The sequence below is a fragment of the Astatotilapia calliptera genome, chromosome 3, assembly GCF_900246225.1.
Source record: "Astatotilapia calliptera chromosome 3, fAstCal1.2, whole genome shotgun sequence".
NCBI lineage: Eukaryota > Metazoa > Chordata > Actinopteri > Cichliformes > Cichlidae > Astatotilapia > Astatotilapia calliptera.
The window spans coordinates 32,749,990-32,777,675 of record NC_039304.1 but is presented as its reverse complement, the minus strand read 5'-3'; the positions used below and the strand labels follow the sequence as shown (position 1 = coordinate 32,777,675).

The 27,686-nt window shown below is 41.5% G+C and overlaps 1 protein-coding gene across 1 annotated transcript in view; it reads left to right on the top strand.

Moving 5' to 3' along the window:
* The window catches only part of LOC113019306 (integrin alpha-M-like), a 32,621-nt gene extending 24,120 nt beyond the window's left edge, over positions 1–8,501 (top strand). Inside the window, exons 19-30 of the mRNA XM_026162916.1 lie at positions 5,218–5,291; positions 5,660–5,798; positions 5,880–5,978; positions 6,091–6,170; positions 6,257–6,343; positions 6,438–6,507; positions 6,589–6,687; positions 6,785–6,865; positions 7,286–7,396; positions 7,509–7,622; positions 7,701–7,811; positions 7,961–8,501. Of these exons, the coding sequence (XP_026018701.1) occupies positions 5,218–5,291; positions 5,660–5,798; positions 5,880–5,978; positions 6,091–6,170; positions 6,257–6,343; positions 6,438–6,507; positions 6,589–6,687; positions 6,785–6,865; positions 7,286–7,396; positions 7,509–7,622; positions 7,701–7,811; positions 7,961–8,059 (1,164 nt within the window). The 3' untranslated portion in view covers positions 8,060–8,501. The remainder of the gene's footprint in view (positions 1–5,217; positions 5,292–5,659; positions 5,799–5,879; positions 5,979–6,090; positions 6,171–6,256; positions 6,344–6,437; positions 6,508–6,588; positions 6,688–6,784; positions 6,866–7,285; positions 7,397–7,508; positions 7,623–7,700; positions 7,812–7,960) is intronic.
* The last annotated feature ends 19,185 nt before the right edge of the window (positions 8,502–27,686 follow it).

Sequence of the window (27,686 nt, the reverse complement as noted above, 5' to 3'; positions counted from 1 at the left end):
GTGGTGGAGGCCAGCAGGTGGATGAAGGAAAAGGGAGGCAGAAGGAAAAGAGACCCGAGGCGGCCGCCGGTCCAAGTGTGAACTGAACTTCAGGTAAGAAGTTATGACCTGCAGTCTATCTGGGTCAGATATAAACCAAGTTTAGGTGGAGTTTATTTTCGTTATTCTGACTTTTTCCGTACTGCGTGCTAGCTAGCATGACGGAGTTTCTATACAGCTGGGTGGTGCTATGAGGTTAATGATGTTGAACTTTATTTGGTTCATAAGTTATTAGAGTTGCCAACCGTCCCGTCTGGTATTCAGAGAAAATATTACGCGTTTCTTATTGAGGTGAAAAGGAACAGTTTGTCCCGTAATTCAGCTACAGTGAAAAAGGCACAAAGCTGGAGTTATTCTGTGTCTTTGCTGCACAGCTGCCTCTTCTTCTTTCATTCTCCCCCCTCCCTCTCCCGTTTCTACTTCAATCATGAAAACTGATCAATGATCAGCTGATTGGCTCTCTTGTTTGTTTATCGCTCACTTTGCGCCGAAAGAGGAAACCAGCCGATGTCGCGCTAAACAACAGCAGCACATTTAAGCTTGATCAGCTGTTGTTAGAATTTATTTAATATTAATTTCTAGTATCAGCTGATGTTTGCTGGAGCCACAGCTGCAAAAAAAGCTGCTGGTCATGATATGGTTTGGTTATCTGGTGAGAGGGAAACATGAAGATGAAACCAGGAGATGTCCTTACTGAATCATCAGAGCTGAACAGGTGATGGAGAAACAGGTTTACCTTTTAGGTGACATGAATGAGTTGAAGGGAAGTTATGAACTGTTTCTGAGAGACAAATAACCCCAGGATCCTTTTTTAGGTAGCTGACAGCTGGTAAATGTGCAGGTGCGGGTCTAGCAAAGTGTTGCCAGGGGGGCATGTAGGGCATTAACAGGGAAAGGGGGGCACAAAGAAATACTTTTCTTTCTTATTCTCATTTAAAATGTCTAGCTTTTAAAAAATAAGTATCTGAATCTTTCAACAAACGATTGATAGATTGATGCATATATACCATCAAAACAGTGTACATCACTGTCACAACAGTGCTTATTTTCATTCAAAGGCTTTATGATTTTTCCTATAATGGTGGGCTAGTCTCTAGTCAAAATGCCCGGGCCAATTTTCTGTCCCAGTCCAGCCCTGTATGCAGCTCATCTGCAGTCTGGTGTTGCCTACATCTTCCTATTCAGAAGGCAGAATTTCCGAGTTCTGAGTACAATCGAAAGCACCACGACTGCAGTTTTTGTGTTGGATGTAAAAGGCGCACATGACTCTGTGACGTAGGCTAGAATCATGGCAGCAGTCAATGACGGTCCAGGCGTGGGATTTCTCTCGTGGAAATATGCACATTATCTTTTCCTTTCTATTGGTAGGTGGCACAGTGCACTTGTGGCAAGTAAGCAAGCTAGAAGACTGGCAAAGTTATGGAAGAAACACATTAACAAGAGAATTCTGAGTAAAACCAAAGTTACTTTCCCTAGTATCAAACCAAATCAAATCACTTTTATTGTCACATCACATGTGCAGGCACACTGGCACAGCACATGCGAGTGAAATTCTTGTGTGCGAGCCCCACAAGCAACAGAGATGTGCAAACACAACAACACAAACGAGCAAAATACAAGAATGGCCAACCTGAAACTAATAAATATATGTACAATATATAATAGTGTATGCATTTCTGGATGTGTATACTAAATATTTCCCTACGTGTGTGTGTGTGTGTGTGTGTGTGTGTGTGTGTATACACATTTTTACAAATTAAATAGTAAAAAAAATAAAATAAAATAATAATAATAATAATAATAAAATATATAAAATATACAGAGTTGAATATGTGCAAAACAAGTGGCATTTATATACAGTGTGGAGTGCATAATGTTGAAGTTCCAGTAGTGAAGCTGAGGTGTCTATGACGTGTTCAGCAGTCTGATGGCCTGATGGAAAAAGCTGTCTCTCAGTCTGCTGGTACGGGACCGGATGCTGCAGAACCTCCTTCCTGATGGAAGCAGTCTGAACAGTTTATGGCTGGGGTGACTGGAGTCCTTGATGATCCTCCCCGCTTTCCTCAGGCAGCGCTTCCTGTAGATGTCTTGGAGGGAGGGAAGCTCACCTCCAATTATCCGTTCAGAGCACCGCACTACTCGCTGGAGAGCTTTGCAGTTGTAGGCGGTGCTGTTGCCATACCAGGTGGTGATGCATCCAGTGAGGATGCTCTCAATGGCACAGTGATAGAAGGTCCTGAGGATGCGGGGGCTCATGCCGAATCTTTTCAGTCTCCTGAGAAAGAAGAGGCGCTGCTGCGCCTTCTTCACTGTTTTGTTTGTGTGTACTGACCACGTAAGATCCTCAGCCAGATGTACACCAAGGAACCGGAAGCTGCTCACTCTCTCCACAGCAGCGCCGTTGATGGTGATGGGGGTGTGTACTTCTCTGCACCTCCGGAAGTCCACTATCAACTCCTTTGTCTTTGCGACGTTGAGGGTGAGATGGTTGTCTTGACACCAGTGGGTCAGGGCGCTGACCTCCTCCCTGTAAGCCGTCTCATCACCGTTGGTGATAAGACCCACCACTGTAGTGTCGTCCGCAAACTTCACAATGATGTTGGAGCTGTTAGTGGCTGTGCAGTCGTAGGTGTAGAGTGAGTACAGGAGAGGGCTCAGTACACACCCCTGTGGAGCACCAGTGTTCAGTGTGATGGGGGATGAGGTGATGCTGCCCAGTCTGACCACCTGGCGTCTGTCAGACAGGAAGCTAAGGATCCAGCTGCAGAGGGAGCTGCTCAGTCCTAGATCCTGCAGTTTCCTGTCCAGCTTCGAGTGAACGATGGTATTGAATGCTGAGCTGTAATCTACAAACAGCATCCTCACATACGTGTCTCTCTTCTCCAGGTGTGACAGGGCAGTGTGTAGTGTCAGGGCTATGGCATCATCAGTGGACCTGTTGTGGCGGTATGCAAACTGTAGAGGGTCCAGTGAGTCGGGTAGTGCAGAGCAGATGAAGTCCCTGACCAGCTTCTCGAAGCATTTGCTTACGATGGGGGTCAGGGCTACAGGTCGCCAGTCGTTCAATGAGGAGATGGTGGAGGATTTGGGTACAGGGACGATGGTGGCCATTTTGAAGCAGGCTGGGACTACAGACAGAGAGAGGGAAAGGTTGAAGATGTGCGTGAACACTCCAGCCAGCTGAGCCGCGCATGACCTGAGGACGCGGCCGGGAATCCCGTCCGGACCAGTAGCTTTGCGTGTGTTCACCTTCCTGAAGCACTTCCGCACATCCTCCTCAGACACAGTGTGCGCACTGACGTCATCCGCGGTGCGCACACTGTCCGGTCTCATGGTGTTCGCTGTGTCGAATCTAGCGTAGAATACGTTTAGATCCTCACACAGAGAGGCCGTGGTCTGCGGTGTGCTGGTTTTCCCTCTAAAGTCTGTGATCGTGTTTAGTCCCTGCCACATACTCAGAGGGTTGTCAAACTGTTGCTCCACCCTGTCCCTGTACTCACGTTTGGCTGCTTTGATCGTCTTCCGGAGTTGGTAATGTGCGTGTTTGTAGTCCGATGTGTTCGCGGAGGCAAAGGCGGTGTTCCGTGCCGCGCGAACATCTCCGTTAATCCAGGGTTTTTGATTTGGGAAGGATTTGACTGTTCTGGATGGGACGACATCTTCCACGCATTTCCTGATAAATCCACAGACTGAGTCTGTGTATTCATCAATGTCTCTGGCGGCCACGTGAAACATTTCCCAGTCCGCGTGATCAAAACAGTCCCGCAGCGCAGACTCCGATTGGTCCGTCCAACAGTGCACCGCCCTCCGGGTTGGAGCTTCCTGTTTCAGCTTCTGCCTGTAGGCGGGCAGGAGCAGGATGGAGCAGTGATCTGATTGGCCGAATGGGGCGCGGGGGAGGGCTTTGTACGCATCCCGTAAAGAGGTGTAACAGTGGTCGAGTAGCCGGTTTCCACGTGTGTTGAAAAGGATGTGTTGATGGAGTTTTGGTGAGACTTTCTTCAGGTTTCCCTTATTAAAGTCTCCGGCTGTGATAAACGCTGCCTCTGGGTGTGCGGTTTCCTCGCTGCTGATCGCGCTGTACAGTTCCCTGAGTGCACGGTCAGTGTCGGCTTGTGGGGGAATGTAAACAGCCGTAATAATCACTGCTGTAAATTCCCTCGGTAGCCAGAATGGCCGGCACTTAATCATCAGGTACTCCAGGTCCGGTGAGCAGAAGGATTTGACCGGGTGCACGTTCGCATAATCACACCAGCTGTTGTTGATCATGAAACACACACCACCGCCTCTGCTTTTCCCAGTAAGATCCTGTGACCTGTCCGCGCGGTGCACAGAGAACCCCGGCAGTTGTATTGCGGAGTCCGGTACTTTGTCCGATAGCCAGGTTTCTGTGAGGCAGATCACGCAGCAGTCCCGCATCTCTCGCTGGAATGAGATCCGTGCCCGAAGCTCGCACAGCTTGTTCTCCAGAGACTGCATATTAGCCAGTAATAAACTGGGTAACAGTGGTCTGTAAGTGCGCCGTCTCAGTCGAACCAGAACGCCAGATCTTCTCCCTCTGCGTCGGCGTTTGCGGCCTCCAGGGCCAGAGAACAAAGGCGTCTCAGGTGAGATGAATGGGGGGTCTGCAAACGGAGCGTCCGTGTTGCAAAACTTGAACTCCGGAAAGTTATAAGAAAGACCGTCTTTTATGTCCAGTAAGGTTTGTCGGTCGTACACAAGGAGACAAGTGCTGCTCGTGAAAAAATAAAGGAAAAGTAAAATTAAACACAGAAGAAAGCCGTTGCTTGGGGGAGCTCGCGACGAGGCTGCCATACTCGGCGCCAAAGTAACGAGTAACTTGAAGTAGCTGAGTTACTTTTGAGAGAAGCAACTAGTAATGTAACTAAGTTACTATTTTAAAGTAACTTACCCAACACTGGTTACAGTTAATAACTGTGTTTTTATGTGAATGTATTCACTTTTGTTTTCTGTCTTTGTAAAGTTTTATTTTGTTGATTTTGTTGCCTGTACACACCTGCCTGTGTGGTGGCACATAAAATGTATATATAATGAAAAGTGTTAGATAAATAACAGTTAAAACTATAAATAGAATTGTGTTTGCATCACCATAAAACCACTTATTTAGTCTTTAAATAATGTATAATGTGTACTTTTTCATCATGCTCTCTTCCACAGTTAGGGTTTGAGATCAACTGTGGCACTGACAATACATGTGTTGATAACCTTAAAGTGGATTTCAACTTCACCAGGTGAGGCACAGTTACAAAACTTAAGCTTTGCTTGTGTGTCTTGTTTTCTTCAAATGTGTTATTATTTGCAAGTTGTATGTAATGTCACTTAACTTGTCCTTATTCAACCATCATTATTATTTTTGAAACTGATGACACTCAGTTGTTTTTTTGTGCTAACAAGCAAATATTAGAATGTTAACTCAGTAAAAAGGGATGATTTCTTTTTACATTTAGCATCAGTATCTTAGCACAGCCATTTTTACCTTACCGTTTGAGCTGAAACATTACATGGTTAATCAAAGCTCAAAGTAAATTATATTTGGTATACTCTGACATTTGTCTTGTCTTGTTTTCATTTATTCTCATCCGGCTTCATACCCTCCCAGATCAGAGGTTAAAGTGGGCATTGATGAGCTTTTGAATGTCACAGTCACAGTGGAGAACAGAGGAGAAAACTCCTACAACAGTCGTGTTATTTTCACGTACCCAGCTGGACTCTCCTACAGGAAGTTCACTATTCAGCAGGTAAAGCATCAGAATCAAGTCTGTATTAGTTGATGTGCCGCTCTTCCAATTCATCCAGCAGTGATTTTGTTTCTAACAAAGGGAAGAATTGAGTGCAACTCTTTGGACAGTGAAGCTGGTTTATCACGAGGAAGGACAGACTGTACTATTGACAAGCCAATTTTCAAGAGCAAAACTACGGTTTGTTTTTTAAACTGCATGTGTACAGAAAATCTTTTATCTCTTTGTTTTTTCTGACTTTTGCACAATTTAAACACAAACAAGTCACGTTCATCTCTCTCATTCAATTAAGGCTTCCTTCATTGTCTCCTATGGGATTGACACCAACAGTCAATTTGAGAGGGAGATCTTTGTCACTGCAAATGCCACCAGGTAATGTTTCTTTGGTACAGATACTCTTAATTTATGCTACAGCACCACAGATACAGAACAATGTTTTCTTTTCTTTTCTCTTTCAGTGGAAATCAGGAGCATGCACCTACAAGTGAACACTACCAAAAGAAATCGATTGATGTAAAATACAGCATTTTTATGACATTTGAAAGGTGTGTGTTGTTATGTTTGTAACAAAAGAAATCACACAGTAACAAATGTTCTATTAAATAATGTTTATTTAAACTTTAAAATATGTCTGTTTAGCTCACTCAGCTATAACAATTTCACATTTGGGAAGAACGATTTGAAGAAACCAGTCCAACAATCAGTTAAGGTAAAATATAACTTGTATATTTTTCATTGTATGATTTAGACCTAACTCTAATTCTTGGCTGTCCTTGTCTTTATTCTTTAGGTTACAAATGATATCAGAGCACTTAATTTCACTGTGGTGATCAGGGTTCCAGTGAGGCTTGGTGAAAAAGACATTTGGGTGGATTTGAGTAGCCTACAGGTAATATATATGTAATATAAATAGCTTAAAACTTTTGAATGGATGGAGACATGTGGTAAATTTAAGACCAATAAAACTTAAATTGAATGTATTTCAGATTCCAGATTGTCAGAAAGGAAATGATGAAGAACCAAGGGGCAGAGATTTTGTTCCAAAGATAAAAAAGAATAAAGTGGTGGTAAGTATGCATCTGCATTTTACCCATTCAAATGGGGCGACCGTGGCTCAGGGGGTTGGGAATCGCATCTGTACCTGGAAGGTCGCCGGTTCCTGGTCGTTGTGTCCTTGGGCAAGACACTTTACCCTACTTGCCTACTGGTGTTGGCCAGAGGGGCCGATGGCGCGATATGGCAGCCTCGCTTCTGTCAGTCTGCCCCAGGGCAGCTGTGGTTACAACTGCAGCTTGCCTTCACCAGTGTGTGAGAGTGAATGAATAGTGGCATTGTAAAGCGCTTTGGGTGCCTTGAAAAGCGCTATATAAATCCAATCCATTATTATTATTATTATTAAATGTAACCTGATTGCAGATTTGAACAAACAAACAAAAACACATTACACTGGCTCACAGCATGTGTTGCATCTTCTCTTTAAATCACAGGACTGCTCTGTAGCCACATGCAGAGTGTTCAAGTGCAACACGTTCCTGGAAAGACTGCAGAGTACGACGTACAAAATCTCTGCCAACATTAGTTCACGATGGATACAGCAGGTAACTGGAGGGATTATTGTTTTAAATGGTTGATTAATACATTTTTTAACAACAGTTTCTAAGCATGTACTAGTAACTAGGTTAAATCTTTAAGCTTTACATTTTTTCTTAGATTGGACTTCAGTCTGCTAAATACCTCTTGACCAGCACAGCCAGTCTGGAGTATGACAAAACCCAGTACATCTACTTTTCAACAGGGTCTGACAACAGTCCTCCTGTTCGCAGGGTGTGTACACATTATTTTCTCTTGTTTGAGTTATTAAGAGCTTCTTTGTTATCAACATCCTGTCACTTCATCCCTCAGATTGAGGCAGAGGTAGAAGTTTACCCTGAGCCAGATTTCACCAAAGAGATCGTTGGAGGATGTCTGGGAGGGTTGGCTTTTCTGGCCTTACTCACAGCTGGCCTGTATAAGGTGAAAGACTCCTCTTACACTTTTTCAGTTAATCGGTTATAAAGGTTTTAGAGAACATATCCTGGTTATTATATTTACTCATATACCTTGAATATTTTCATTCATTTTTAATGCATGATTGTTACATTTGGGCTTTTTTGCACTCCTAGGCTGGATTCTTCAAGAGCAAATACAAACAGATGATAAATGAAAATGCTGCAGATGGTCCGAGTCCTGGGACTGATGCAGGCACAACCCTAGCAGAGTAACAAAGTTCACATATGTAGTTGTACATTTAACTTATATGAGATCTATAGTTTTAGGAGTGAACATGGTACGTAGAAATGTCCATTCTACTACATTTGATTCCTCAAACAAAAACAGCTTGCTGTGTCTAATATCACTCATGCAGTTTCCTCACTGGTGGCCAAAACATTGAAAACAGGGTCACAATACTATATTTTTGAGGAATCCTTCTGCTCACGTTTCAATTTACATTACTCTAAACATTGTACAGTAAAATAATTGTCATCCCATTATGTACTGTAAAACTTATCAAATTCAAAAGATATAGTTAAAAAAAACTTTGCTTGCTTTAAAAAAACTGAACTTGTGAAATGTGACTTGCTTTGTTGATAAAAATGGACAGGGTATGCGATTTTTTTAGCTTTGTGATGTGACTTATAATAAAAAGTATTTCTCATATGCCAATGTTTGTTATTTGCAGTATGTAAAAATATTTTGTTTTTGTTTTCATATGACTACGTTATAATCCGGTTGTTCAGTCTGACGTTACTAGCCGTGTCTGGGTCTAAACTCCGCTGCAGGTCCATATATCAAACGATCACTATGGCATTACTGAGAGTTGAAAAACTGTCTAAAGTCTTTCATCTTTAATAAAATGATCAGCGTTCTGCTCTACCAGGTGTAACAATTGAGTTTAACATCCAGGCATCCATGAAAACGGAATTTATGACATTTAACAGAGTTAAAGTTAGCAGGAAGTTAGCTCGCTAGCTTCTATCTAAATACAATATAGCATGTCTTGACTGCGGGGTTTTGGAAACAAATTAAAACGTACAGCTCTGCTATCACTTCCAGCATAAATGAAGACAGAAAACTAAACAGCAGTGACGTTTGTAGGGTTACTGAAGTTTGGCTAGCTGGTATATAATGACGCTAGCGACACAGCTATGTTAGCATAATATAAACAAGCTAACTTTTTTTCCACTCGATAAAAGTTACCGTGAGTGTTCTCGGTGGTCAGGAACAAATGTAATCGCATGGCAGGATGCTGTAAAAGGACCAAACTTCAGGCAGGAGAACAACTGAGATAATCCATCCACAATACGAGGTTAGTCATTCATATACTGCTGCATGGGCTGGGCTGTAGTTACATCCTAAGGTTTTAAAAACTGAGCTTAAATAAATGATTAGTAATAATAAAGCCGAGGAGGTCAACAGTGATCACTGACTGTTTTAGGAGCTTTTTGAGATCAAATAGAAGAAAATACATAACATTAAACATGTTAACAACACAAAAGCCATATTAAACGCAGACTACTTTAGACCCAGAAGTAGCATTCGTCGCGTCATCACTGAACAACCGGATTAGAAAGATAACAGCAGTTTAAAGTAAACATATACTCGTATCATAAGTTTATTTTAAAAAAATTCATTATTATACAACATAATGTCATCTTGTCTTATAATGTCATCCAGGTAAGGAAATACTTACAGGAAACATGGAGAGACGTAGACATGACAACACAGGCTTAATAACATTAAACACACAGACAAGAAATACAAGTCATACTGACACAGAGGACAAGAACAGACTCACACAAGGGGACACACAAGGGGGCACTCAGCTAAATCCTAACTGATAATATCAACACAAGACTTAACATATTTTCAATATGATACAAGAAATCAAAAATGAACTCAAACTACTGTGTCGCAGACCCAGCCCCTGATACACAGAAACAGCAAGCTGAAACAACAATATTGCAGACGTGGAAGCAGAGCAACTGTGGACGGAAGTTTCGGCCTGTCTCAGCAATGCAAAGCCCCCAGCATCCAACATCAGCAAGAGAGGAAGGCACTCACATCACTTAGTAATGACAATAATATTATCATTCTTCCGGCAGACAAGGTGCATGGTTTTGCTAAACCTGGAAGAATATTATAAGAAAATTTTGTTGAACCCCTAAAACAAGACCTAGGAAGTGGTTACAGGAAGAGGGTGATAGATTGTCTGAACAATGCAGTGCTGCTCACTGGACCTCATCCCACAGCCTATACCCAGGGGAAGCTACACCAAGTCTGTATGGTTAACCAAAGATGCATAAACAGGGTGCACCTTTAAGACCAATTGTCTGTATGATTAACTCAGTCACCTATAACATCTCAAAATTTCTGGCTTCCATCCTCAATTCGTTGGTTGGCAGCTCTGAACGCAACATCCAAAACATCTTGGATTTTGTTGAGAAGGTTATAGATGTCGTTATGGAGGCAGACAAAACCATGGTCTGTTATGATGCGTTGGAGGAAGCTCGTAAGAGATTACAGGATGAACCCAGCTTCAGCAGCAGGACCACTCTCAGCACCGACCAAGTGTGTTTGCTCTTGGAACTGTCAGCATAGCTGGACTGGCCATCGGGCATACCGGGCATTTGCCCAGTGGGCCGCTGGCAATTTTTTGTTTTTATGGGCCGATGGATTTTTTTTTTTTTAGAGTATATATAATGAAAGGTGTTGGATTGGCCAATTGGTCATGATCGACTCTGGGCTGGACCAATTACAGCCGAGGAGGCCGGATGCACCCGCCCCCGATTTTTTGTCCCAGTCGAGCCTTGACTTGACTTGACTCTCATCATCCACTGGAGCACAAACTGGGTGTCATTAGGATGCAACAACACAGAGCGAACACAGATGCCTACAGACACAGCGGCCAGTGAAGCAGAAGAACATCATATCAAGAAGGCCCTGAGTAAATGTAGTTATCCCAGCTGGACATTTGTCAAAGCTGGGAAAGCACCTAAAGAAAGCTCCAGGTGATCCAGGAGAGAAGGACAACTGCTGTTTAAGTGAAAACCCTTAGTGTCAGGAATATTGATTCAGTTCAGTTTTATTTATACAGCCCTTAATCACAAAACAGTCACCTCAGGGAGCTTTATATTGAAAAGTAGACCCTACAATAGACAACATACAACAGTTGAGATGCATTTTCTCTCAACACTGCATCTCTGTGGGTTTGAAACCCTAAAACATGCAGCATTAAAATAGGGTCTACCCCTAGAATCTGGTCCTCCGGCACAAAGTAGAGTAATATAGGAGGATTGCCATGATTTATACATTGTATCATATATACATACATTAATTGAATTGAAAGCCTTTATTGTCATTATACATGCTATAACGAAATTGGAAGCAGCTCTATAAAAGTGCACACATGCTTAAATCACATTGTAAAAACTATACAATAATTTAACTATACACTTACTATAAATATAAATGTAAATACACAGTACAGTGCTGACACAGAGACAGAAAGGCAGAGAATTGATATTTCAGTGCAGATTACTTTTGTGCAAGTATGATGGCTTTGGGGAAGAAGTTATCCTGGAGTCTGTTTGTTCTGGCCCTTATGGATCTATAGTGCCTGCCAGAGGGCATTAGGTTGAAAAGATGGTAACCGGGGTGGGTATGTTTCTGGCCCTACTAAGACAACGGGAGTTGTAGACGGCAGACAGGGGGGGCAGGGGGCAGTCGATGAGTTTTTGTGCTGCGTTTACCACCCTCTGCAGTCTCTTCCTGTCCCTGGCGTGCCACACTGTCATTGCATAGGTCAACAGGCTCTCAGTGGTGGATCTGTAGAAGGTCACCAGCAGCAGTTTAGTTGCACTTTCCTGAGCACCCTTAGGAAGTGTAGCCGCTTCTGGGCTTTCTTGACTAGGGCCGTGGTGTTAGCTGCCCAGGAGAGGTCTGCAGTGTGGACGCCAAGGAATTTGAAGGACTCCACTTGCTCTACACATTCTCCGTTGATGTGCAGTGGGGGCAGGGGCAGTTCTGTTCCTGAAGTCCAGGATGAGTTCTTTGGTCTTGGTGATGTTAAGTGCCAGGTTGTTTGATGCACACCATTCTCCTAGTCTCAGGACCTCATCTCTGTAAGCCACCTCATTTCCTCCTGTGATCAGCCCCATCACTGTTGTGTCATCAGCAAATTTGACAATGCTGTTCTCTGGGTGAGCGGGACTGCAGTCATATGTGTAGAGGGAGTAGAGTAGTGGGCTTAGTACACAGCCCTGGGGAGAGCTAGTGCTGAGAGTGTGAGGGGAAAAATAACATACAGTAAAAACATCGAAACTACAATATTTTCTTTAGATGCAGAAAAAGCATTTGACAGAGTTAACTGGAAATTTCTATTTGCAACTTTACACAAATTTGGTTTTGGACCCTCTTTCATTAACTGGTTAAAAATATTATATAATTCCCCAACAGCTTGTGTTAGAACAAATGACCAGACATCCTCCAGCTTCTGTCTCTTGAGGGGCACCAGGCAGGGATGCCCACTTCCCCCTTCACTGTTTGCAATTTTTATTGAACCACTAGCAGCAGCAATTAGACAGAATTCAGTAATTAAGGGCATAAAATGCAAGAACGTGGAACATAAAATCAGCTTTTATGCGAATGATATGCTACTTTTTCTCCAAAACTCACAAACCAATATCTCTGGGGTGATTGAATTGATGAACTCTTTTGCAAGACTAACAGATTACTTAATTTAAATGGTCAAAATCTACAGTCCTTCCAATTAATTGCTCCTTCTATAATTCTTCTTCTACACCCCTGCAATCAGTAAATATAAAATATTTACGTATTAATATTTTTCCCAAGCTTGCAGATCTAACTAAATTAAACCATATCCCACTTTTAAAGAAAGTAGAAGGCGATCTGGCTAGATGGAAATCTTTACCCATATCACTCATGGGAAGGGTTGCTGTTATAAAAATGATGGTCTTGCCAAAAATAAACTATTTATTCTCAATGATCCCAACTAAACCGCCACAAGATTGGTTCAGATCTCTAGATTCATATATGTCCAAATTCCTTTGGAAAGATAAACCACCACGTATAAGCTTAAAAACACTACAAAAGACCAAGGATAAAGGAGGATTAGAACTACCTAACTTTCAGCACTACTTCTTAGCCAACAGGCTTCAGTTTATCTCAGGATGGCGAAAACATACCCTCTTAGACGAACCTTGGCTAGATGTAGAACAAGCACTTTGCAATAATCTAGAGATTTCAGACCTACCATTTATCAGCTCAAACATCCAACGACATGAATGCTTCAAAAGCGTCAGCATCAGCTCTTCTCTGACAGCATGGTGGGAGTTTCTAAAATTGACGGAGTCTTCATTAATCCCATGCAAACGTACACCTTTCTGGAATAACCCTGACATATTACAAAACAATAATATGATTAATTTTCCAGATTGGAGCTGTAAAGGAATTAAATACTTAGAACATATATTAGAAGGAACAGACTTTATTCCATTTGACAGATTAGTTATACAATATGAAATCAACAAGAAAATATTTTTAGAATATCAACAAATTAAATCCATAGTAAAAAAGAAATTTAACCTCAGTCAAGTTGAATTACAAACACCACCAAGTGCGGTACGTTTTCTTACTCTTAAATCCCCCAAATTATTGTCTAAAATATACAGAACACTTTCTAAAACAGATGAATCAATATCCCTTCCTATTGCAAAGTGGGAAGCAGATTTATCAGTCAGCTTAGACCAAAACTTCTGGTCTCAGATTTGCTTAAAAAGCTTTAAATTGATTAGAAATCCCAGTCTGCAATTAATACAATACAAAATACTACATAGAGTGCACTATACAGGTCACCGGATGTTCCAGATGGGCTTTACATCTTCCGACAACTGCTCACACTGTCAAGGCAATACACCAGACAATTATATCCACGCTCTTTGGTTCTGTCCACCAGTTCAGAAGTTTTGGCACGGGATATGGGAAGACTTACTAAAGTGTCTGAAATGTAACATTCCAACCTCCCCTCTAGTGTGCTTGTTGGACAACTTGGATGATGTCACTACAGAAATGAATACAGTCCACATGTTTTTTTTGTGGAGGTTGGGACGGGCTTAGGGCGTCTGGAGAATCCCTAGGGACATTATCCCTGGAGGGCTTAACCCGGGGTTCTGATGTGATGAGCAGTGTTAGTTTTCCGCCACACATAGCGTTTTGCATTTTGGCCAAAAAGTTCCATTTTGGTCTCATCTGACCAGAGCACCTTCCTCCACATATTTGCTGTGTCCCCCACATGGCTTGTGGCAAACTGCAAACGGGACTTCTTTTGGTTTTCTGTTAACAATGGCTTTCTTCTTGCCACTCTTCCATAAAGGCCAACTTTGTGCAGTGCACGACTAATAGTCGTCCTATGGACAGTTTCCCCCACCTGAGCTGTAGATGTCTGTAGCTCGTCCAGAGTCACCATGGGCCTCTTGGCTGCATTTCTGATCAGCGCTCTCCTTGTTCGGCCTGTGAGTTTAGGTGGACAGCCTAGTGGAATTCCAATAAAACTGATTCATGTTTGTGGCTGTAATGTGAGAAAGTTCAAGGGGCCTGAATACTTTTGCAAGCCACTGTATACGCTAGATCCTGTGGTGTCGTAAATGAGAAACATGGGTAGGACATGATGGAAACATTGAGCTATTGTAACTAACACCTATCAAACATTATTGCATCCCACTCCCACATAACCCATAACTACTGACCAGTGGCGGTCCTAGCCTGTTTGGCGCCCTGGGCGAACACTCCCTCTGGCGTCCCCTCTGGCGGAATTATAAAGTGGAATTGTAAAGCGCTTCGAGGGTCTCAAAAAGCGCTATAGGGCTTTGGAGCATGATGTCACGGGGTGGGCGTGGAAAGGATTTTGGCCCGATCCGCCATTTTGGGGGTCTAAACAAAGCGCAAGCGAAAAAGGAGCGAAGGCACACACGAAAGCCATGGTTCGTTCTTGCTGTGTGGTCGGCTGCAATGTTCGATCGCACGACCGGCAAGAGAATAAGCTTGAAAAGGGTTTGTCTTTTCATTCTTTCACAACCTGGAAGCAACATGAGGCAGCTCGTGTATCGATGTTACCAAACGAAGGCGTCTAGCCTGGATAGCAGCTGTGAGACGAGCTGATATCCAGTTCTCTTCCATCTCCAAATATCTGTTGGTGCTTCAGACATTTTCATTCTGGTAAGTTCTAAATATGTTCATATCACTCTTTATAGCCTATTAGTTTAATTTTCAATGCGCTCTGAGGTCATACCAAATTAGAACAAACATCCTACTGAGTGATTTTGCAGAACTACCTTCTATTTATAGAATTGCTAATTATTTGGCATTATTGCAGCAAACCAGCCTATGAAATGGATGAAACATCATGACTGGGTTCCAGCGCTACACAAGGGACCTGCTTCAAACATGCCACCATGCCAATCAGATTACTTCTTCCATGTGAGGGTGAAGAGGTGACCCTTCTGGATAAGATGGTGAAGGTTTGCTGCCGTTTGGTGAACAGTGTGATAATAAAACCAGGGAAAAATGAAACCTGCTCCTGTTTAATATTCTTAAGTCTTGTGCTGTATAAATAGCGGTAATTTTTTTTTCAAAAGATACAGTAAATAATGTTAGTAGTGGGTGATATCATGTAAACACTGTCATGATTTTATGTAAACATTTTGTCATTTGTAAACTATAAATGACATGACACTGTAACGGATGTGATGTTCTATAAAGTGGTTTTAATAAAAAAAAAAAAAATAATAAAAAAAAAGGCAAAAATTAGTTTGTTTCTTTATTCAACTTTTGAACAGTGGGACTCAGTCAGTATATATTCAGTAAATGCAAATTATTTACACGGCAGTGCACTACAGGCATAAATCTAGACCCCTAGATAAAACATTATGGCATTATAGCAGTGACAACTCCTCCACAGTAGCAGGTGGGATTTTTCTGTTTTGAGGATGGCTCCTTTTACCTTTCAATACGGATGGTCTGTTTATGTTTTGATCAAGAGCCTTTTTTTGGGCAGCTGAAGAGGAGAAGTCTATCTTATAGCCAACCACTGACTGTATCTTGGTTACATTACCCAGCAAAACCCAGTATACAGGTTCATCTGTAACAGTCCTTGTGCCACGATCAACACTGTTGCTTCTACATTAAACAGAAGAGCAGTGACGACTCCGGCCTTACAGGTGCAGTGTGCGGCTTCAACTTTCATTGTGATGCTCACAATGACTCATGGCTGCAATGCTGGTTCATTCAGTCTTTGAGAGTGCAGGACCTGAAACACACACAAAGTTAATTTAAAGACAAGAACTATGAGCCAAGGCCGACGTAAATGTGTTTAATCTACTTTATCATAAATGTAACAAAGTGTCTAGAAAGTTAGCACATACATGTAATTTTTCATTTCTTTATGTGTCCATCTATAGAACGCTGCATGTTATATTCTAAATCTGCCTGTTCTCTGTCAGAAACCTGCCTGCAGAAAATGAACCTAAAGTATGTAATGCAAGGATGTCATCACTTTAGAGATGGAGAAAGCATAAAGTGACAATTATGAATCACTTAATATGATAAGGAGATTCTGCAGGTCATTAATCAATGTATAAAACTAAAATAAAATGTATTTTTAGTGACACAAGATACAAATATGAAAGCAAGATGTATAATTTGGATTATTTATAATAAATATGAATAAATCTGTCATGGTCCTGCGTCCATGACTCAGTGATTTTGTGTTTGTGTTTTTTATTGTTATTATTTTCATTATTATTTGTGGGCTGTTTTGGGATGGTTTGTGTTTTGGGATTTTAGATACTGGGTTCTGGGTTTGTGCTCCCTCTATTGGTCCCTGGTGTTAGTGTTCCCCTGTCTCGTCAGGTTAATCAGGTCCAGCTGTGTCTCCCACCTGTGTGTGGCTTCCCAGTGTCTCTCTGTGTACTTATAGTGTGTGTTTGCCTCTGTTCCTCGTCGCGTCGTCTCTGTTCATACTCTGTGAAATCCTCTGCGTGCTCTCCCTGCTGTTCTCCCTTCATGTCAGGTTTGCTACTCCTTGGTGTAGTTTCTCCCAGTTTAGTTCATCCTTAGTTCTGTTTTGCCATCTCCACTTTATGTTTGGTATCGTTAATAAATCACCCTCACGTCTGAGTAAGTACTGCATTTGAGTCCTCCTTCCACTCTTCACACGGCTGCTGCCCCGAGCCGTGACAAAATCATTGCAATTTCTTTAACCATAATAACTAAATCCTTCAGGACAATGTCACATCAATGCACTGAACTCACTATGTTATCCACCTAACAGCCTCCACATGTTCTCGCTGTAATATCCCCCTCATGAATGAATTTATGCTGCACTAATGTGAATGTTTTCAGGGAAATCAAATGCATTTCACACGCAGTACTCGAGCTGACTTACCTTTGTTTGAATGACGACTTGTATGTGCTGACTCCACAGACAAGGTACGAAAATATGTCAGGCTACGTCAATAGCGGTAGGTCTTCAGGGTTTCTACTCCACGGCCGTATATCATACGGGTCCACATTTCCAATGCACACTTTTTTCTGCAAGTACCGCCGCTTCGCCCCTGAACGCAATCGGTCTCAATACAGTCCATTCTCTTTTGGTGTTTGCTTTTAAGCATCTTGTAATCGTCGTTCCAACACAGTGTATTTGTTTTGATTCGTAGGCTGTGTCCCAATTCAGGGTCTGCACGCTAGAAGTATGCATTTTAAGTGCGATTACGTCACCACCACGCGACGACGGCTGTCCCAATTCGAAGTGTACTTCAAATGCATACTCCAAATGCGTCGTCGATTTCCCCAAATATCAAGCGTGGTCCGGTGCACGCTTCGTGGTCCCATATATCCAACAATTCATAGCGCGGCGGTGGGTGTGGATAATTTTGCTGCAAAAGGGAGTGGCCGAAGAGTGAACTGTCAAAAGTAAGTACTGAATATGATGTCTCTTATTTATGTGTGAATGTTTAATAACGAAGAACATTAAAAAATTACTGTTGACCACATGTCGGCAAAGTTATGTGACATTAGTGATGTTTGTACTTTCAGCATTAACTTGGTTCTAAAGCCTCTACTTCAATATCAATATCAATATATATATATATATATATATATATTATTAGTTGACCTTAATCTTACAGAGAATGTGATGATTTTATGGATAATTAAAGTCAGTCATATCCACAAACACAACAAGCTGAAAGTCAGTGATGCTGCTCGGTTTGCAGTCCTGAATATCACGGCACAAGCAGGATTCACTGCACTGTTAATGTTAGCTACTGTATGTTATATTGTTGCCTCTGTTCGGTGGTGTCGAGCCAAACGGACTTTAACGTGTGTTTGAACGAGCTGACGGTTCACTCGTTAAGCTGAAAGAAAGATGCTTTAATCACAGGAGTCACACATGTGTCCACTGTACCATCTGGGAACTCTTCTTGTTTAGCACTCGTAATAACACAAACACTAAATCCTCCATCTCTTGTGCTGTTTTGTAGCAGTGTATACACCTGAGACTATCACATGTCTGTCTGTCCTGCACTCGCTCTGTTTCTTTCTCTCTGATAGTGGAATAAAAGTATGAACGTGTATTTATAAGTTACACTTGTGTTTGAATCCTGCAGCTTATCACACATTTGATTTCCATGTGTGACAACTGCAAGTGTCCAGAGTGAGGACAGACTGAGGGAGCCACTGCTGCACATCAGGGGCGGAGCGTGGGGGTGGCTTACTGGGCTTAAGCCCGGGTTGTTTTGTCAGAAGCCCGGGGTCTTTTGGAGTGTAATTTTTTCATAGTTAGATGCCTTGCTGACAACTGTATAAAACAAAAAGTACACACAATATTCGAAGCACATAGTGCACACTGTGGGAATTTACGACTGTGCGTGAATCCCCCCTGATATTGGTATGATCCGAGCTCAGGCACTAAGCGACTGAGCGAGGGGGCGGGGCAGCTGCTGCCTGTGAGTGCACTGTTGGAGAAAGGAGCCAGCCATACTAAGGAGAGCTTAAGTTTGACCAGGTACTTTAATAAAACGATCAGCATTGCTGCTTTACCAGGTGTAACTATGAAGTTTAACTTCCAGGCATCCATGAAAACAAAATTTATTACATTTAACGGAGTTAGAAGTTAGCAGGAAGCTAGCAGAAGTTAGCTCGCTAGTTTCGCTAGTTACCCAAGCATGATATTGCATGTTCTGACTGAGAGATTTCTGAAAAAATTCAAACGTACAGCTCTGCTATCACTTCCAACATAAATGAAGACAGGAAACTAAACAGCAGTGATGTTTGTAGGGTTACTGAAGTTGGGCTAGCTGGTGTATATAATGATGTGCTACGTGATCGCTAGCGACACAGCTATGTTAGCATAACATAAACAGTGAAGCTGGAGGACGAACACTAACACTTTTCCACTTATAAAAGTTAACGTTCCTGATAGTTAGAGACAAATGCAATCGCATGGCAGGATGCTGTAAACGGACCAAACTGCAGTCAGTAGAACAACTGAGATAATCCATTCACAATACAAGGTTAGTCATTAAAATACTGCAACAACATGGGAATAGAGCAGCTGCCAGAGAATTCAACATTAATGAATCAATGGTACAGAAGTGGAGGAAGCAAGAAGAATGAGTTTAATAAAGTTTGATTTATCTGACTGCTTTGTTTCGCTTAATGTGCCTTATAATCCCGTGCACCTTATGGGCCGAAAAATACGTACTGCACACTGCAGTTTAATGTTGCAAAGCACCTCTTTTTAATTTCAGTGGATATTATACATGGTTATGCTCAGGATATGTCAGCCCATTTCTACTGGAAATGCCTTTTGGTTAAACTTTCAGCAAGGAATTTGCATTTGCACTGTTACATTTTTATAAAGCTTTAATGTACATAAAAACCAGCTTCTTGTTTAAGTGAAAATAAATGGAAGGTTGTCTTTTTGCGCTAGTAATGTTGTGGAGTTGTATTTCGTCTCGCATCAATTATATCGTCAGTTATATCGTTATCGCAAATTTTCAAATATATATCGTGATAAATATTTTTGGCCATATCGCCCTGCTCTACCAGGTACCAAAGCAAATCATTCGTACTGTACAAATAATGTAAATATGATGGTGCATCACGAAAGATTGATATCAAACTGATCACTTGACCAATATTACGTTACTTGCTGTTCAAGTGAATCAACAAGTGGCGAAATGAAAAGCCGAACACATGCTATTTTTTTTAGAGAGTCTTAGCTTACGTGTGTTTATTTCATATTTTCAGTTCTTACCCTCCCCGACTAAATCGGTTTCAGTTATGTACTGAAATATAAGAATGGACATTAGAGGGTTCTTTCAAAGAAAAAACTCAGGTAAATTTCAGTTTCAGGTTTCAGTACAGAGCAGGATATTCACATTTGTAACCAGATATTTACACTTTAGGGAGAAAACATAAAACATTTTTACTGTACAACATCAATTTAGCGTAAACTTTTGTTTTAGATAAATATTGAAATATAGTTAGAATTAGTTAGAATAAAGAGAGACAGCGCTTTCTGTTTTTTTTATCACTTTCATCAAATGTAGGAGTACATGTACACTAAGTTTATTGTTAATTAATAAGAAACTCCAGACGATTCCATTCTGAGCTGAAGAAGCTTCTGATAGGTTAGTAGAGTCCATGTGAGTAAATTGGTGGCACACCTGCGGATGCATATAAGGCAAAACACAGAGCCTGTTTCTGTGACATGGGAAAATCAAGAGATGTCAACCAAAACACCAGGAAAAGAATTGTGGAGCTCCAAAAGTGTGGCTCAATTTTGAATACAATTTGGTGCCAATTGCAATTAAGAAATACAGACAGTTTATCTCTTTACTCTTAAATATAAAAAGATATTTGTAAACTTTATCAATCTAAAAAAATAAACATTTAGTCTGATTTGATGTTACAATTAAAAAAGTGTTTTTATCTGAAGAGTTTGTAAATATCTGGTTTCAACTGTATATTTGATGATTGTCATGACAAAGAGGGAGAGAGAGGAACAGAGAGGGAGATGGAGAATGAGGACAGAACAGAGATGGAACAAGAGCAGGTGAGACACACATGTTAGTCAAATCGTCGTTTGCCAAAAGTATCACCGTATCATAGGTTTTCCATGTATCTCGAACCTAGTGTTTCTTTTTAGGTTTGCTATTTTTCAAATTCTATATTTATTAAGTTCTGCAGGCTTGTTTGCACAACAAGGCTAAATAATTATATAAACTTTTTTCAATCTAAATAGTGTACTTTGGTAGAATTAAAAAATAAGTGTAGTGCAGGTCTATGATGATTTTTAGTGCTACTATCATCTAGTTCTGATTCTGGTTCTGTCTTGGTTAAGTCCCAAGTAGTCCTGATTTTGAACTGTTGGAGTCCTGTTTTAATTCCGGATCAGTTCTGGGTCTGGTTGAATTGGGGTTTAGTCCTCGTGTCTTGATACAGCCCTGATTTTGTTCTGCCTTGCTGCTTAATTAAAAAACTAGCTTAAGGTGTCCTGCATATGTGATATATATATTTTCCCTATATGAAGTCATTCTTTTTTGAACAAAACTCAAAACAGAGCCTATTAATCTTTCAGTCATTTCTACCGCCCCCCCCCCAAAAAAAAAAAAATCCCACATGCATACTACCTTTGGGCTAAGCCCCGGGTGTTTCAAATGTCTGGCTCCACCTCTGCTGCACATCATCTGTGAGGCTTTGCACCCCTGATGATCCACCAGGGCAAACTCAGCAGTGTGTGAGGAAGAGGAGGAGGAAGAGCCAGCAGCAGCTGACAGATGGAGAGAATAGACAGACTGTTCCCTGTTTGTGAAGGACTGCTAGAAAAGTTTAAAATAACTAATTGTCTGTCCTGAATCAGTCTTATTAGGTAATGTTCAAATAATTTTATCATTTGTCAGTGTGGGAGAAAAGTACTCAGGGCCTTCAAGTTACACAGTATGAAAGTTTTAATATTAATAAACCTAAAGTATGTATCAGCAGCAGAATGGACCTAAAAATAAATGTTTGTTTCAGTTCTATGAAGCTTTGAGTATTTTGTATTAGTAGCACTGCTGTATTTGTTGCATCATATTGCTGTAATTGTTTATATGTGTTACGTTCCCCCCGAAGGGGTCTAGGCATGTGGGTGAGGGGACCAGTAACAAATGAGTCCGGAATCAGAATGAAAAGGAAAACAGACAGAGTTGTTCTGTATTAATATAGCTTTATTACGAATGGTACAGGTGTATTACAAACGACATTAACTTAAAGAGCCGGCAACGCTGTTTTACCAACAATGCCAAAGAAACAAAGGAAACACTCGCAGCAACAAAAGGCAAGAAGACTACTAAACAAAAGAAAAGGGAGGCACTTCCCACACTTCCTACCCTACTCCTCACCACGGGGAGACACTCTGAGGGCCCACAAGCCCATCTACTCACTAGTCGGAAAGAGGCTGGCTGGCTGGCTGGCTGGCTGTCTGTCTGTCTGTCTGTCTGTCTGTCTGTCTGTCTGTCTGTCTGTCTGTCTGTCTGTCTGTCTGTCTGTCTGTCTGTCTGTCTGTCTGTCTGTCTGTCTGTCTGTCTGTCTGTCTGTCTGTCTGTCTGTCCAAAACCTAGCACAAAACCGTGTAGCGCCGCAGAGGGAAAACCCACCCTGCTCACAGCTCATCCCCAGTTTAAATAGCCTCAGAGGTGATTGCTGACTGGAGTCAGGTGGCAAACGAGGCTAATCAGAAGCAGCTGTGTCCTGGGGGAGAGAGGAGAGTGAGAGAGACAGAGGGGGTAGGAGTGGCAAGAGAGGAGGAGGCGGGGAGAGTGGGCAAACACCCCACCCACACACTCCCACAGCCTCACAGAACGTAACAATATGCTTTATATATTCTGAGGTAAGTTGATCTATAGTGTTACATCATATTTTATAAGGATGTTATGTGTTTGTATACTTTCTGCCCAGTTTGACCCATTTAGCAGAAGCCAGCCTGTTTAAGGCTCAGATATCTATTCTGTATGACTCAAAGCAGTTATGACATTATCTGATTTTTTCACCCAATAAAGGAATATTTAATATATCAGTCTAGTCTTCATTATATCAGAAACAGTTTTCACAGCTCATACATTTTCCTTTTTACACATTCAGTGGGGCAAAAAAGTATTTAGAATCAGAATCAGAATCAGAATACTTTATTGATCCCTGGGGGAAATTATTTTTTGTTACAGTGCTCCATTTTAAACCAACATTAAGACAAGACAGACAATACGCTAACTAAGAATAGTACAATTAGTCAGCCACCGATTGTGCAAGTTCCCCCACTTAAAATGATGACAGAGGTCAGTAATTTGCACCAGAGGTACACTTCAACTGTGAGAGACAGAATGTGAAAAAAAATCCATGAATTCACATGGTAGGATTTGTAAAGAATTTATTCGTAAATTAGGGTGGAAAATAAGTATTTGGTCACCTCAAACATGGAAAATCTCTGGCTCTCACAGACTTGTAACGTCTTCTGTAAGAAGCTTTTCTGTCCCCCACTCGTTACCTGTATGAATGGCACCTGTTTGAACTCATCATCTGTATAAAAGACACCTGTCCACAGCCTCAAACAGTCAGACTCCAAACTCCCCCATGGCCAAGACCAAAGAGCTTTTGAAGGACACCAGGAAAAGTATTGTAGACCTGCACCAGACTGGGAAGAGTGAATCTACAATAGGCAAGCAGCTTGGTGTGAAAAAATCAACTGTGGGAGCAATCATCAGAAAATGGAAGACATACAAGACCACTGATAATCTCCCTCGATCTGGGGCTCCACGCAAGATCTCATCCCGTGGGGTCAAAATGATCATGAGAATGGTGAGCAAAGATCCCAGAACCACACGGGGGGACCTGGTGAATGACCTGCAGAGAGCTGGGACCAAAGTAACAAAGGTCACCATCAGTAACACATTACAACGGCAGGGAATCAAATCCCGCAGTGCCAGACGTGTTCCGCTGCTGAAGCCAGTGCATGTCCAGGCCCGTCTGAAGTTTGCCAGAGAGCACATGGATGATACAGCAGAGGATTGGGAGAATGTCATGTGGTCAGATGAAACCAAAGTAGAACTTTTTGGTATAAACTCAACTCGTCGTGTTTGGAGGAAGAAGAATACTGAGTTGCATCCCAAGAACACCATACCTACTGTGAAGCATGGGGGTGGAAACATCATGCTATGGGGCTGTTTTTCTGCCAAGGGGACAGGACGACTGATCCGTGTTAAGGACAGAATGAATGGGGCCATGTATCGTGAGATTTTGAGCCAAAACCTCCTTCCATCAGTGAGAACTTTGAAGATGAAACGAGGCTGGGTCTTCCAACATGACAATGATCCAAAACACACCGCCCGGGCAACAAAGGAGTGGCTCCGTAAGAAGCATTTGAAAGTCCTGGAGTGGCCTAGCCAGTCTCCAGACCTCAACCCCATAGAAAATCTGTGGTGGGAGTTGAAAGTCCGTGTTGCTCGGCGACAGCCCCAAAACATCACTGCTCTCGAGAAGATCTGCATGGAGGAATGGGCCAAAATACCAGCTAATGTGTGTGCAAACCTGGTAAAGACCTATAGTAAACGTTTGACCTCTGTTATTGCCAACAAAGGTTATGTTACAAAGTATTGAGTTGTATTTTTGTTATTGACCAAATACTTATTTTCCACCCTGATTTACGAATAAATTCTTTACAAATCCTACCATGTGGATTCATGGATTTTTTTTTCACATTCTGTCTCTCACAGTTGAAGTGTACCTCTGGTGCAAATTACTGACCTCTGTCATCATTTTAGGTGGGGGAACTTGCACAATCGGTGGCTGACTAAATACTTTTTTGCCCCACTGTATTTACATGTCTCTGCTATTAAATAGTGCAGCTATTTTCTCTGCAGCACAATTACCCATTGCATGGTATAGTCTTAAACACAAAGAGTGAAATGTTACAACTAACCCCATAGTCTGGGTTAGTTGTAACATATCCTGGGGTAAAATGTAACACAATGAAATAAGGGTACTAACAAAATATTAACATGTAATCTTTGTTTATTCAATACATGAATGCACTTACATCCATTTATGTAGCTATGTGTGTGTGTGACAGAATGCAGACATCTAGCTTTTGAACATATTCCAACCCCCCCAAAAAAGACAAATTATGGAATTTTCTGCAACTGAATATTTCATTAATTTTGGTTGGTCTTCCTTGAGTTTGGCCTCATTGGCTCAGTGGGCATTATAACCTAAAATTCAATTCAATTCAATTCAATTTTATTTATATAGCACCAAATCACAACAAAAGTCGCCTCAAGGCGCTTCATAGATACAGAGAAAAACCCAACAATCATATGACCCCCTATGAGCAAGCACTTTGGCGACAGTGGGAAGGAAAAACTCCCTTTTAACAGGAAGAAACCTCCGGCAGAACCAGGCTCAGGGAGGGGCGGCCATCTGCTGCGACCGGTTGGGGTGAGAGAAGGAAGACAGGATAAAAGACATGCTGTGGAAGAGAGACAGAGGTTAATAACAGATATGATTCAATGCAGAGAGGTCTATTAATACATAGTGAGTGAGAAAGGTGACTGGAAAGGAAAAACTCAATGCATCATGGGAATCCCCCGGCAGCCTACGTCTATTGCAGCATAACTAAGGGAGGATTCAGGATCACCTGGTCCAGCCCTAACTATATGCTTTAGCAAAAAGGAAAGTTTTAAGCCTAATCTTGAAAGTAGAGATAGTGTCTGTCTCCCGAATCCAAACTGGAAGCTGGTTCCACAGAAGAGGGGCCTGAAAACTGAAGGCTCTGCCTCCCATTCTACTTTTAAATACTCTAGGAACAACAAGTAGGCCTGCAGAGCGAGAGCGAAGTGCTCTAATACGGTGATATGGTACTACAAGGTCATTAAGATAAGATGGGGCCTGATTATTTAAGACCTTGTACGTGAGGAGCAGGATTTTGAATTCAATTCTGGATTTAACAGGAAGCCAATGAAGGGAAGCCAAAACAGGAGAAATATGCTCTCTCTTTCTAGTCCCTGTCAGTACTCTTGCTGCAGCATTTTGGATTAGCTGAAGGCTTTTCAGTGAGCTTTTTGGACATCCTGATAATATTGAATTACAGTAGTCCAGCCTGGAAGTAATAAATGCATGAACTAGTTTTTCAGCGTCATTCTGAGACAGGATATTTCTAATTTTAGAGATGTTGCGCAAATGGAAGAAAGCAGTCTTACATATTTGTTTAATATGTGCTTTGAAGGACATGTCCTGGTCAAAAATGACTCCAAGGTTCCTCACAGTGTTACTGGAGGCCAAGGTAATGCCATCCAGAGTAAGAATCTGGTTAGATACCATATTTCTAAGATTTTCAGGGCCGAGTACAATAACCTCAGTTTTATCTGAATTAAGAAGCAGAAAGTTAGCGGCCATCCAGGTCTTTATGTCTTTAAGACATTCCTGCAGTTTAACTAATTGGTGTGTGTTATCTGGCTTCATGGACAGATAGAGCTGGGTGTCATCGGCATAGCAGTGAAAATGTATGCTATGTCTTCTAATGATGCTGCCTAAGGGAAGCATGTATAATGTAAAGAGAATTGGTCCTAGCACTGAACCCTGTGGAACTCCATAATTAACCTCAGTGTGTGAAGAGGACTCTCCATTTACATGCACAAATTGGAGTCTATTAGATAGATATGATACAAACCACTGCAGTGCAGTACCTGTAATACCTACAGCATGTTCTAATCGCTCTAATAGGATATTATGGTCAACAGTATCGAATGCTGCACTAAGGTCTAGCAGGACAAGCACAGAGATGAGTCCACTGTCAGAGGCCATAAGAAGATCATAAAACTCTTGCACCAATTTTGAACATAACAATGAAGCTGAAAAAATGTAGTTGTTCACCAGCATCGCAATTCCATTACTTTTTATCATACCTTGGTGTGGTTTGCAGAGTGCTTCAGAAAGATGAGGAAATCTGTTTCTTGCACCCATCCTGATTTATTTCCACTACCAGTACTTCCTACTGGTCCATCTCTGACACAGTGGTCTGCATAATGTATGTGTGGGAACACAAACAGTGGAGGAATTGTGTTGCCAATGGCATTAACCACATATACAAAAGTGACCAGTGAACCTCTCTCTGCTGATGTCGTTGCCCCAACTTGTTTAATATAAGTTAAAGTAATAGTGTGGTAAGTTGTAACATCTGCATTATTGTTACAACTAACCCAGACTGTTGCTGTTACAACTGACCCAGACTCCTATAGCCATGAACTAGCTAACATTACAGCCAACGGCTAAAACATAAGCAGTAAAGACTTACACAGAATATATCCCCATAGACATACAAATAACACAATTTAAGTTTGATGAGTTTAACTGCAAAGCAGATAATGCTATTAGAAATTGAAATAAAGTAGAAAAACTTACTTTTTGGCATACAAATTACTTTTTTTCGTGTTAAATTGTCTGTGTTTGACAAAATGTGCTGATTTTTCACATGTGATAGCAGAACTGAATTGGGCATGCACAGGATGAGTCACATCATTTGAAACTTAGCCCTGATTGGAGAAATTGGAAGTGTTACAACTGACCCACGTTACAACTATCCCTGGTCTCCCCTAAATCGGTTTGGCTGAGATTAAAGTTATTAGATTAGATTAAATTAAATTAAACTTTATTAATCCCTCGGGAGGGTTTCTCCGGGGTTTTCACACAGCTGAATAAACATTAAACAGAAAACTAATTAAACAATGTGTGAGACGGTCG